Below are 13,511 nucleotides of genomic sequence, written 5' to 3'. Positions count from 1 at the left end.
CCCTTACAGGGCATTTATAAATTATGTATTGATTTACAAATACATAACTACTCTACTAACTTTTGCCTGGAGAAACCAAGCAAATGCAACCTTATCCAGGGATCAAAGAGTTTATCAACCAGATCAATGGTCAAATGAATACTATGTGCCCAGTTTGTTATACTTAGCATAACATTGTTTCTGTGCTAAGCCTTTAAAAGTACATATATCAGAAGACAACACCAAACCCCAACTAAGGAATATTCTACAAAGATAATAGCCTACGCTTTGGAGAAAAGGTTAAGATCATGAAGAACAGGAAGATGAGAATTTGACCAAGATGGAGAAAGACCCAAAAACTAATTAATATACATGCTCCTGGGTTAGACTTTGAACATAAAGGGCATCACGAGGAAGAGAGGCCTATGGTATAGATACTGAAAATTGTTCACTGCATGTTTCTGAGTTTTGATGTCTGCCCAGTGGTCATGTCAGAGAATGCCCTTGCACTTGGGAAAAACACGAGAGTATAAAGGGCCAGCAAGCACCTGTCTGTGACTTCCAAGGAATGTTAATTATTGGAGACTCATCACTGATCACCAAGTCACCAGGACTCTGTGTGCCTGAAGCCTTTGTGTATATATGAAACTACTTCAAAAACATAGCTTTAATAAGTGAATTGGACAAAAAGTTGCTAAATCTATGGATTTACAATCCAGTATCTGTTGTTTAATGCTACAAAATAATTCTAGATTCATTCCTTGGTGCCACGTGTAATGTGTCATCATACAATTGAAGATGCTGTGAAGATCAAGAGAGAGAGAGGTGTGAAGTGATAATGACAGTGATCAGGTTTTTAATCATTTGATACTAAGAAAGATTTTCAAATTCAGGGCTGATGAGACAACCTAGCAGATAAAGAAATGTGGTTACCACCAAGCCAAATCCAGTGTTAAGGAGACACCAACACTAAAACCAAGAGATGCCCTCTACATTACAAAAAGGTCATGTTGGAAGAAGCATGTAATGTAAAGTAGCCGAACTCAAGAGATTGCAGCAGAACGTGGATAATACTCAGAAAACACCTGTGGCAGGCCTGGCGCATTCACCTTGAATCCCAGTGCTCAGGGGACAGAGTGGATCTCTGTGAATTCAGGATCAGCCTGGTCTACATATTGAGTTCCAAGTCAGCCAGGGATATATAGTGAAACCCTGCTTTGGTTTTGTTCTTTAAAAAAAGAAAGAAAGAAAAGAAAACATGCGTAAAAGACATGCTAACAGTGTTGGCATGGAGACAGTGTTTGCTTCATGCAGACAGATGCCAATGGCAGTTCAGGTGGCCCTGCCACACTTCTAGACAAAAAGATCAATGGCATTTTATTCACAAAAGGGAGACATTGTAATCGATCTATTGGTCTCTTCTCAATAGCCGTGCGGCTCTTCAAAGTTTCAGAAAATCTGAGATATGGAATGAGGGTGTTCTTGTGGAAATTGACAAGGGACATACATTTATGAAAGACTGATCAGTCTCAGTGCAAGTGGGACCACAGCTGGTTCTGACCGGACCCACAGCAGGTGGGACTACACCTGGTCCTGACCAGTCCCAGTGTGAGTAGGGCTACAGCTGGTTTTGATCAGTCCTGGGGCAAGTGGGACTACAGCTGGTTCTGACCAGTCCTGGAACAGGTGATACTACAGCTGGTTCTGACCAGTCTTGGAACAGGTGGGACTACAGCTGGTTCTGACCAGTCCTGGAACAGGTGGGACTACAGCTGGTTCTGACCAGTCCCAGAACAGGTGGGACTACAGCTGGTTCTGACCAGTCCCAGAAAGAGGAGGGCTACAACTGGTTCTGACCAGTCCTGATGTAGGCAGGACTACAGCTGGCTCTTCTCTGAAGCCTTGTAGACAGCAGATATTGTCATGCTTGTCGTGACCCAACCATTAGGCAAGCAAGCTCCAACACGTGAATGTTTGAAGTAAGACTGTGGTCTGACGCATCTGTCAGACTAACATGTTACGAAGCAGCAAGCATCAAATCAGAGTCATTTGAAGCAAAGACAAAGGTACAGCCATCTTTTCAAGAGGAAGAGAAGTACTTACAGAGAGCTTATTCTCAATGAGAAATATATCCCCTTTTGAGAGAACTGTGAATACATGTCACGCTAAAATCCCTCAGTGTAGCTGCTCCCGCTGAGGCTGCAGTGGTTTTTATTATGCGCCTACAGAGGCACTAAAACATCCTTAGGATGTATTTATTCACTAGCATTCCTTACTACATCCCAATAGCCATGCATACTGAAAACAACATCTGTGTGTTAGAAAACACAATGAATGGCAGGGGTCCTCCATTTCCTTATGGGAATGGCTAGGTTCACACTGAGAGCTGAGAGCAGCTGATCCATACTCATCTGAGTGACAGCTCTTGGAAGCTAAAGAAACCCCACCACTTTCTATGCTGACCTACAAAATTAATTTTAAAAAGTCGGAAAAAAAATAAATGTAAACAATTCCTAGCAGATTTAGGTAAGATTACAAGTTGAAAGTCCATTAAAGCTGGGAGGTGGTGGCGCACGCCTTTAATCCCAGCACTTGGGAGGCAGAGGCAGGCGGATTTCTGAGTTCGAGGACAGCCTGGTCTACAAAGTGAGTTCCAGGATAGCCAGGACTACACAGAGAAACCCTGTCTCGAAAAAAAAAACAAAAATAAATAAATAAATAAAAGTCCATTAAAGAATAATTAACATGCTATTAAGAGAATACTCATGAATACAGTATTTTGTTGATACAGCACATAAATGGGGTGGGATCTTCCAAAAGCTTCATTGGTAAGTAACTGAGGAATTGCCTCGTAAAGCAGCAGCCCAAGGCTTTTGATATGCTAGCTCATATCACTAGACCAGACCTAATTTAATTTGACATTTTCCTCAAGATTCCAATTCATGTGCATGAATGCGAATCACTTCATGCAACTTTCAGCTTACTTTAACCTTCCATCTACATTCTGATTTTTTTTTTCTCTTTTAGTTGCAAGAAAATTCCTCCTCTGTGACCTGCCTGTGTGTATGTTTCTTCTCGTTGACACTCAGCTTTCAGGCCAATGTTCCTCTGTCCCATTTTTCTAAAAGTAAATATAACCCATCAATTTTTATCCTTTCAATAGCTTTTTAAATTCTCACTTTCCCAAAGAAATCCCAATGACATCTCTGATCCAGCTTCCGCCCTCACTCCTATTGCTGCCTCTTGGTCAAGCCCACTGCCTTCCCCACCCAAGGGCTCTGCAAGGTGCGACATTGGTCTCTCTGTCATCATCCAGTATCTGTATATTCTAAAGTCACGTTAGAGCAGCTTTGTTGAGCGTTCCTTCATGAAAACTCCTAGCTCCAGCTTTGGCAAGTACTGTATGTATGACTGTTTCTCCTGCTTTCACTTGGACATACAGATGATGAACTAAAAGAGAAGACAACAGGCCTGGCATTACTGTACTTTTAAATCCATGGTGAGTCAAAAACGTGGCAGAGACACCAACCAGCATGATTTACCTCAAAGTTTGAGGCAAATATCATCCCTATTTCCTGTGCAATATCCTTGAAACCAATAACCCCAGGGGCTCCCCAAAGATGAGACCCCCACAAAAATATTCTAAGCCCTGAACCCCACCCTCCCACAGGCACTGTGTGCAGCATGCCCTGCTTCACTGAAGTGACCTTCTAGCCTAGCCTAGAATCTCCGAGCCACTCAGTTCCAGACATGACACGGGAACAGAAATGGAAATGGTGGGCCCGAATGGCATCAGTAAGAATCAGCAGGTCTTGGGGCCGCCTTGCTTGCTTAGATTCACGAGCATTGCCATCTGTCTTTGTGAATGGAGACGCCTCATGTAACGCCACAGTCCGTTTGCACTGGGTATATCATGTAGAGCTCTCTCTCACTCCTAGGGACTCGGCTGGGCCTACTGTTACTGGTCTTTTAGTTCACCATCTAGATGCCCAAATAAAAAGATGGCCTGCCACAAGAAAACAAAGAAAGGCTCAAGGAAATGAAGGCAAATCAGAAATGAAACAAAGAATTAGACATGGAGAGAATTTAAACAGAGCAGAACATGAAGAGAGAAGAAGGGGAAACGCATGGCCATAGAACGAGTCTCCTGGTCAGCAAGGTAAAAAGTTCTCCTCCTCCTCCTCCTCCTCCTCCTCCTCCTCCTCCTCCTCCTCCTCCTCCTCCTCCTCCTCCTCTTCCCCCTTCTCCTCCTCCTCTTCCCCCTTCTCCTCCCCCCCTCCTCCTCCTCCTCCTCCTCCTCCTCCTCCTCCTCTTCCCCCTTCTCCTCCTCCCCCCCTCCTCCTCCCCCTTTTCCTCCTCCCCTCCTCCTCCTCCTCCTCCTCCCCCTTCTCCTCCTCCCCCCTCCTCCTCCTCCTCCCCCTTTTCCTCCTCCTCCTCCCCCTCCTCCCCCTCTTCCTCCTCCTCCTTCCCCTCCTCCCCCTCCTCCTCCTCCTCCTCTTCCCCCTCCTCCCCCTCCTCTCCCTCTTCCTCCTCCTCCTCCCCCTCCTCCCCCTCTTCCTCCTCCTCCTTCCCCTCCTCCCCCTCCTCCTCCCCCTCCTCCTCCCCCTCCTCCTCATCCTCCATCATCACCACCTGTGGCCCTTCCCAGCCTTCAGCAAGCTAAGCAGACCTTGAACATTCGCCACTCCAGGTCTTATCAACCTGGACAGAGACCTCTGCCTTGGCTACAGTTGCAGGTTACCGTGGAAACTTAGCTGTTTTGGTTGCCTGCGCTGACCTTGCTCTGCAGCATACTCCAGCTGGAGCATGGGGTGGGTTTCGTGGTTTTCTCCTTTATTTACACCGTGCTTATTATTAAACTTAGAGCCTTGATGAGAACACAGACTTGGCTTCATTCTTTTATTGCCCCACCCCCACCCTTTTTATTTCCAGCTCCCCTTTCAGGTAAACCCAGTTCTCTCGTGGCTATAACCACCACCACCATCACCACCACCACCATCGTCGCCGCCACCACCACCAACAACAACATCAGAAGCACTCTAATTTCGTTGTAGAAAACAAAGCTCCTCTCATTGTTGTATATCATAAGAAGCAATGGGTGTTTTGTGTGGTCCCTCAACCCATAACATCAGCGTAACCTGGATGGTTGTTTAAAATGCTGGGGTCCAGATCCCCTGAGTTGGGAATCCTGGAGCTTCCTAGTGATGCTGACAGAGGATGCATTTTGAGAGCCATTGTGCTGAAGGAGGATTATGCAAAGAACACTGGGAAGCCATCGTTCGGCAAGTTCTGGGAACAAAACAACAGCCTTCGATAAAAGATACAAAGTATAGAAATACAATTCAGCCCAGTGGAGCTCAAACACAAGAGCGCCAAGGCAATGCCACTCACAACCACAGCTTTTGGGACCCACATCGCTGAGTCAACACCTCGTCTTGACATTCTAATGCTCTACTTCCTCAGCGACACTTAGCAAAGGCCACATACACTAAGGATGGGTAGTTTTTGGAAGTTCCAAGTCGATTCTGTCCTTGCGCTCCTCTCTGCTGCTAATTCCTGTGGCTGTTATTTGAGCTTCACACCCTAGTACATTTCCAGCTCTATATTTGGCTTAACCTGGAAGACAAAGACACACCCCAAGCTTATCATGATGCTGTTTCTAGACAGGCTTAACAGAGATGAAAAGATCCCATCCTGAATGAGATCCATTTTGATGAGTCTGGATGTTTTCAGACCTTAAAATAAATGCTAAGTTGAGCAATCGTCCATTAAATCTTTACTGAGTTCCACTTGGTGGGGTTAACTCAGTGATGTACGTGATGAGCAGGGTGGGTGTGGGGGATACTAACCTCAACCTCAGTGGGGCTGCGCCGGGGGAGGGAGACAACAAAGATTTAAGGACTTTCCAGTCAGCCCTGAATCACCCCTGGCTCTGCATCTGTGATCTCAACCACCCACAGAGCAAAACTAACAGAAAAATCTTCATCTGCCCAGAGCACGTGGGGATTTTTTTCCTGATACTGATCATAAACAAAGCCTATTCGAATAGTCTTTGTATTGTGAAGAATGTAATCAGAAATCTAGAGATGACCCGAAGTCTAAAGAAGGGTGTCAAATGTATCTGCAAACACTGTCTATATAAGCACCTTGAGTCCTCTTGGAGGTGCCAAGAAACAACTGTGCATCATGGGTGTGTGAGGAGAGCTGAGAGGGAGACAGGGGAGGGTGGGAGCTCAAAAGCATTAGAAGGGAAACTGGAGATGTTTTTAAGTAGGTTGAGGAAGGCCTCAGTGAGCAGCGTGTTGAAGCAAATGAGGAGCTTCGGGAAGGAACATCCTGAGCATAGGAATGGCAGCTGCAAAAGCCTTGGGGTCAGCGCATGTCTGTACCAGCTATGAGCACGATGCGATTGAAGCATGGTTTGTAGATGAGGCTTTAAGAGAGAGATGGGATGGAAATACAGCCATGGATTAGATCCGGGAAGTCCTATAGGCAAGGACAGAGTTACATTTACCAGACTTCTCTGGCAGCTGAGTGAAAAGCACATAGGCAGGCCGGGGAGATGAGGGGCTCTCGGAGCAGGCTGACTTCCTTGTGTTCTGGGCAAACTTCACCTGGGCTCTGTCCACAACTTTCACAGTGGTCCCCTCCCTTCGTCCCACTTCTTCACCTACCTGATCTCCTCTCAGAATGTTTTTAGTAGCTCCCTGGGAGGGAAGAATTCCAAGAAAGGCTGGGGTACCAGCAGCCGGGTGCGCCACAATATAACCCAAGGCGCATGCGCGTGCTCCTACGCACGCACGCACGCACGCATTCAGGCATGCTCGTGCACACACACACACCCCTCCCAAGCCACACACACACACACACACACACACACACACACACACACCCCTCCCAAGCCTTACCACCCAGGAGTCCACCAAATATGCTCAACAATGTGTCAAACACAAGAAACCTATTCAGTATTTCCAAACCTGTCTACATTTCGCACTTGATTCTCTCTACCTGGGACTCTTGGCTATCCCACCTCTACAGGGATCAGGTAATGTGCCTTGTATCACCTTTCCTGATTCTTCCATAAGTGCTCAGTCTCCTGCCCTCACTCAGTCATGTTCTCTCTTTATAGTTCTCCTGTGGTGCTGGGGATCAAATCCAGAGCCTTGTGCATGTCAAGCAGACATTCCACGGCTGGGGCGCATGCTAGCCTTCTTGTGGTTCACGATATAATCTCTTTTGCTTCTCCAGTCTCCCCTAGAGAATTCTGCAAAACACAGCTCACTCATAAGAGCTGCAACCAAGTCTGAAACTTTCTATGGGATCTGCCCCATCTTTATCCCAACCTCACCACAGCTTGCCCCACGGCCAGCACTGTGACACTTGAGTTTTGTTGTGCTCACTCAGATGGCCCTCTACTGGCTGAGCTATCTCCTCAGACCCTGACATTATCCTTTAATGACAATGACTACAATTATAAAATAACTTCGCTATTTGGTTATGATTATAAACATATTGCATACCAACACAGACAAAATCCTAGCTAGAAGAAATTCTATTTTATGTTAAATTAATAATAGGAAACAATTAAGATTAAAAGTAAGCACAAAGGAAAGTCAACTGCCACTTTTTTTTTCTATGCAGAAAGATGCCCAGTTAAATGGGAAAGGTCTTAAAATTCTAGGCCTCAAACCACAGGAACATTGATCCACTTAAATATTCTATGTGTTTATTTTTGTTAAGATTTTGATGGAATCAATGTTAATCTCTTTGTTGAAAGGCAATGCAGACACACTTAAGTTTCGACTTTCTTCTTTGTGGTGTTTTACAACAACCTCATTCTACATAATTTATTAGACTCTAGAAACCTGAGTCAGATTTTCCCAACATCTGTATCAAAATGGGGAAGCAAAAAATAGAACATGCAATGGATTTTCTTCTAGCAGCCTCAGCAAGAGGGGAAGGCCTCTAACCAGGTGTGGTGGCATGCCTTGCTAGTCCCAGTTATGTGGGAGGCTTAGCAAGGGGTCACTTAAACCCAGAGGTTCAAAGCCAGCTTGGGTGACACAGCAAGACCCTGTTTACAAATAAAACAAACCAAAAAGGCACCATTCTGTAAAGCCGAAATAGTTTTCTTTTTAAGGAAGTACAAATCGATAGCTGAGCTATCAATTTCCTCTTTAAAAGAGCTGGTATTGATGGATACAAACAAAAAATAAAGATGAAAGGAAACCCTGCTCCAGACAAGGAGAGAAAAAAGTACTCAGGACTCCAACTCCCATTTAACTCAGAATGAAATCTAAACCATTCTGTAATGCCAGACCGTTACCAGGAGCCTTGGCTCCGTGATGAAGATCATACCAAGCCTGAATTTGGACCCAGAGGTTTCATTTGACCTTCTCCAAGCTGGATTAGATATTAAAATGTCACTTCCAACAGCCGCTTTGCAGTAAGTACTGTAAGAATTCTCTCTATATATCAAGCTGGCCTCAAATTCAAACTTCCCTGCCCTGGCCCCACCCTAGGATTAAAGGTATGCTAAACTCATTATTTTTAAGAGAAATAAAAATGAAAACACAGGATAGTCCCTTCTACAAATGCTCTTCTGCCAGAACAGCCACACAGATGAGTCCATAACTAATGGGGTCACCAAAGAATAGTATTCCGTCCAAGTGAATTTTTATACTTATATAAGGATCACCCTATACTACCTTACTGCTTCCCTAGAACAAACTCTGCTTTATGCAATGTAATCGTGGTGTTAGAAGTCAGACATCAGAAATTGCAGTGAATGCGACATCTAGTTCTGGGTATCTTTGTGACCTAAAGAAGTGACCCTCAAACTTCCCGCAGGGTGGGCCATTTCTTATATAATTTAATCTATCATCTACTAGTAATTTTTTGCAAAACACACTCAAATGAATTGTCAGGATTTTTGTCTGTTTGTTTTTATGTTTTGTTTTTATTTTTCACTATTAGTGTGTGTGTGTGTGTGTGTGTGTGTGTGTGTGTGTGTGTGTATGATGTGTGCACATGAGTGTCAAGCTCATGTCACCTCATGTGAGTTGAGAGGTAAGAGGACATTCCTTGAGAGTGTTTCTATTCAGCTACCATGGGATCCAGAATTGGATCTCTGGTCCTCAGGCTATCCCTCCTTTTAAAGACTTGCAAAATAAAAGCCTAACCTTTTATTACTGTTATCAAATTCAACAGATGAAATCATTCACTTAAGTTTCTTTTTTAAAAACTAGTTCACAGAGCAATAGGTTCTGTTGCAGCTCTCTATACATATCTGTCATTTTGTTGTGTTCTTACTTGTCCCTCTTCTCAACTGTCACTCTGTGTCACTGCCCCACCCTGCTTTTGCTCTCCCACACATCCCTCGAAGAGGTCATTCTCTCAAATTGTTAAAGTGACATTTGTAGCACTTCCTCTCAAATGCAGTCCTTATCTGGCCAGTGAGCACCAAACACCTGTGGGGGAACCTGGTGTTAAGTCACAGGGTTCATATTTTGGGGCCCTGCTGAGTGTCAAACTCAAGGCCTCGGCCCTCTACCGCTGAGCCACACATCCTTGGACCCACACTTGGCAGAGCACCGGCCTAAAGTACCATGCATGAATTCCCGTAAGAGATATACTTTACCTCTGACATTCTTTCCAAAGCCCATTGAAGAAACTTTTTTGTTCACTTGCTCGCTTGTGTTTGATTTCTCCTTGATTATGTCATCATCGCTAACGACATCGGCAGAAAATTTTTTCTTTTTCTTGTGTCGAGGTGGAAGCTTTTTTGGAAAAGTAAACATTGGGAATATCACAAGAAACATTGCAATGGCACAAAGAAGGAATCCACTCCACCTAGAAAATTGGGAAATGTCAGTTGTATTTATGGCTTCAGTTTGGGAGTAAGAACAAAGCAGAGAATGAGGTTTGTCAGGATAAAAATACAGAGAAATCATTTTACCTTCATCTATTATAAGGCAGAAGAAAACAGAACAAACTGAGAAAGCAAAGGTAACTTGCCTTTCTGTGGTATGAATGGAAAATTCATAATTATACTAGGACCATAGTGGCTAATATATTCAACAACTTGATTAGGATGTCATTCAATAATCCTGAGCAGCTATGGATCTGCTGACACAATTATTACTACTACAGTGTGCATTTATTTCATAATAGTTTTTGTTTTATTTTGTTTCCCTCTGTTTAAGCCTGAGACTCAAGTAGCCCAAACTAGCCTCAATTGGTTACTACTTCAGGGTGACCATGACACCTGCCTCCCTCTGTTTCCCAAGTGCTATGATGACAGGATTGAGTCACCACACCTGGCTACAATAAATTTACTACAACAATAGACTGTCCCACACGCCGTGAGGAGCAGTATACACCATCACCTGTTTTTTGAGACAGGGTTTCTCTGTGTAGCTCCGGTTGTCTTAGAACTCCCGCTGTAGACCAGGCTGACCTCAAACTCACAGACATGTGCCTCCTGCCTCTGCCTCCCGAGTGCTGGGATGGCATGTGCCTGGCTCACCTTTTTTTTTCTTTCTTTCTTAAAAAACACAAAAATGAATGTGAAATGTGGTTTGTTTTTCAACTTTTTGATGCTGGCAATTGAAGCTTTACTCCCAACTCTGTCCAATGTGCATTTGTATTGCTGATGCGGTTCAAACACTTTGCAAGTACTTAAGCACGCATTGCTCATCCCTTATTCAGTCTTCACAGCCTTTAACAAACATGATGGACATCAAGACATTCAGGGTTCACCTTTTTTTGTGAAGAACTTAAGAGAGCCAGAGAAGCAAGAAACAACCACTCAGGAGTGCAACAAGGTACACAGATGAACTTGCATCTTATTCTGTGGTTTGTGTACTAGAGAGCTTCCTAGGAGTGTATAATCATCAATCTAGTGCTTGGGACAGGTTAGAGATTCAAAAATTTGTTCAATGCATATATTGAAAGAAATAGGTTTAAAATGGATGGTGGGTATCAGCGTTGGGGAACATAGCTAGATCGATATGGCTCCTTCAGAGCCTGGCTGATTACAGGCCTTCATCAGTCACTGTCTGTAGCACACCCATTTGCCTTCTGGCCTTTAAGATCCCCAAGCCTCCCCACTGTCTGCCTCATGTCCTCCCTGGAGACAACAGACAGTGGACTCAGGGCAGTCATGAGTTGTGGCTTAGATACATCTGGGTTTGGACCCTGTCTTCACCACATATCAACTAAGGAATCTCAACTGGGGAACGCCTCTATCAGACTGGTGTGTGGGCAAGTCTGTGGCCATTTTCTTGATAAATGGTTTATGTGAGAGGGCCCAGCCTGCTGCCGATGGTTCCACCCCTGGACATGGAGCCCTGAGTTAATGAGGGAATGATTTCACTTTTCCCAGTTGAGTTTCTCATTTGAAAAGAAGGTTTAAAAATGCTTTTGAGAGTCGTCAGATTTAAATAAATGGTGCTTATGACAGACCTAATGAAACACCCACTCCAGACCAGCAGGTAATGTGCGGCAGCCACTTTGGGTTTGTTTGTAATGTAGATATGCTCTCAGACTAGATTCCCAACCTTCCCCTAGCCTAGGATGATGCTACTCTTGATGGTACTCTTGTTTCTAAATCTTGAGATGTTTATTTAATACACATGTGTTGTGGTATGGCAGCAGTGTGCGTGTGTGGCAACAGTCCTCTCCTTCAACCTTTACACAGGTTCCCAGGAGTGAATTCAGGTAACCAGGCTTGTGCATCGAGCACCTATACCCACTGAGCTATTTTGCCAATCCTCAAGATACAGTCTCAGAGGAAGGGAAGAAACATGGCAAGCAAATAAAGATGGGAGAGCTTGGGGTCAACTAGAAGCAAAGTAAACCAGCTCGTGTTCTTCAATAGCCTCAAGAAATAATCATGTGAAGCATACAATAATGGCAGCCTCTACACACACAGCTGAAGGGGACGCTGGGAGGAGCCGTGACGGGAAAAGATGCAGCATGTGTTGGAAGAAGACACCTCTGTAACAGTTAACTTTGAGGGGCCCAGATGTCCAAACCCTTCTCAGGAACCCTTCTTCAAACCAGGAGACTGACAAATGGCTCCACTCCTGTCAGTTCCTTAACCCAGCATGCCACACAGAGGCTTTATTCATGCAATTCAACTCCCTGGATATTAGTTGCCTGACCTATAAAATGGGCATGATGTTAAAAGCTCCATTTGATTGTTAAAAGACTTAAATGAATATGTTTGTAAAGCTCTATTATAATGCTTGCCACACAGTAGGTGTCTAATAAATACCAGCATAATGTCTCTCTTCACTCCTTCAACCTCTGTTCAATGAAAACATATCTTTGGTTCTAAGTATTGTATTCAGTGAGAAACCTATAACCAGCAAGACTACCGAATAGAAAAAAAAAAAAAAAAAACCACTCTAATTCATTAAAAAAAAAAAAACCTCAGTTCTAAACTGGTGGTCATTTACAAAATTAAGATTTAACTGTCAGGTGGGTAGATAAAATTATCTGACTACTGTTAAATTCAAAGCAATGAAGATGCCTTGGTCTGGTGCTGCAGGTCCATAATCCTAGCTACTCAGAAGGCTAAGACTGGAAGACTGCAAGTTCAAGGCCAGCCTTGGCTACAAGTGAGTCCAAGGCCAGCCTGAGCAGCTTGGTGAGACTAGGAGTGAAAATAAAAAGGTGGAAGAGAAGACTGGGAATGTATCACAGGGACGGGGCACCTGCCGGCTGTGCCCACGACCAGCACTCAACACCCTACTGAACTGCAAAAAAGAAACAAACAAACAAAAACACCCTGCCAGAAGGCCAGGAAAACCAAAGCAAGGGAGCTGAGAGCTCACCATAGTCAACTCGCTCCTCACAACAACCCTACAACCTAGGCACAGAGAAGCAATGTCCAGAAACCCACTCAGCTCTTAGGCGTACACTACAGGAATTCAACTTGCCGCTCTGTGTTCCACAGAGACCCATCCTGCTGCCAGCTGATGCCTGTCAACCACTGGTAAATGACAGCACTAGGCATGGGGCAGACTAAAGCCCCTGCCATTCTTCCTACCTCTTGCTTTTCTGTTGGTGTGACCTGCCATCTTTCCCTCCCCGAGTTCCCTTCCTACTGAACTGGCCTCAGGATATCTAAGTAGGATACAGGATGTACACTGGACATTCATAAGTATATTTTAGGAATCTGTTTTCAAACCATGACAAAAACAATTTCTACTCTGACTTATTCCAGAACTACAATAAAAACAGCTGAGAACAAAATCTCTCTGTGTCTAGACCTCAAAGTCCTTACTATTCCCCACTGCTGGCAAGCCCCCCCATCGATCCCCGCCTTTGTATGACTCAAACACTCTGCAGGCCAAGTCCACGTGGGTCTTAGTCCATCTACTTTCAATGAGGGTTACAATAAAAATCAAAACTATCAAGTGGCCTCCTTAGTATCTGTTAACTGCTTTGAAATTTGTGTTACACCTATTTCCCATCAACCACAGAGTCACATGACTCTCGTCCTATAATAAAATAGGATAAAA

The 13,511-nt window shown here is 44.3% G+C and overlaps 1 protein-coding gene across 4 annotated transcripts in view; it reads right to left on the bottom strand.

Moving 5' to 3' along the window:
* Positions 1-13,511, bottom strand: part of Slco5a1 (solute carrier organic anion transporter family member 5A1) — a 200,230-nt gene that overhangs the window by 55,750 nt on the left and 130,969 nt on the right. For all 4 annotated transcript variants that reach the window (XM_076924350.1, XM_076924353.1, XM_076924351.1 and 1 more), the window contains one exon: positions 9,620-9,831. In XM_076924350.1, coding sequence (XP_076780465.1) covers positions 9,620-9,831 — 212 coding nt within the window. The remainder of the gene's footprint in view (positions 1-9,619; positions 9,832-13,511) is intronic.

This window comes from Arvicanthis niloticus, chromosome 25, assembly GCF_011762505.2.
Source record: "Arvicanthis niloticus isolate mArvNil1 chromosome 25, mArvNil1.pat.X, whole genome shotgun sequence".
NCBI lineage: Eukaryota > Metazoa > Chordata > Mammalia > Rodentia > Muridae > Arvicanthis > Arvicanthis niloticus.
The sequence above is the reverse complement of the archived record's forward strand: the minus strand, read 5'-3'. Positions and strand labels throughout refer to the sequence as shown.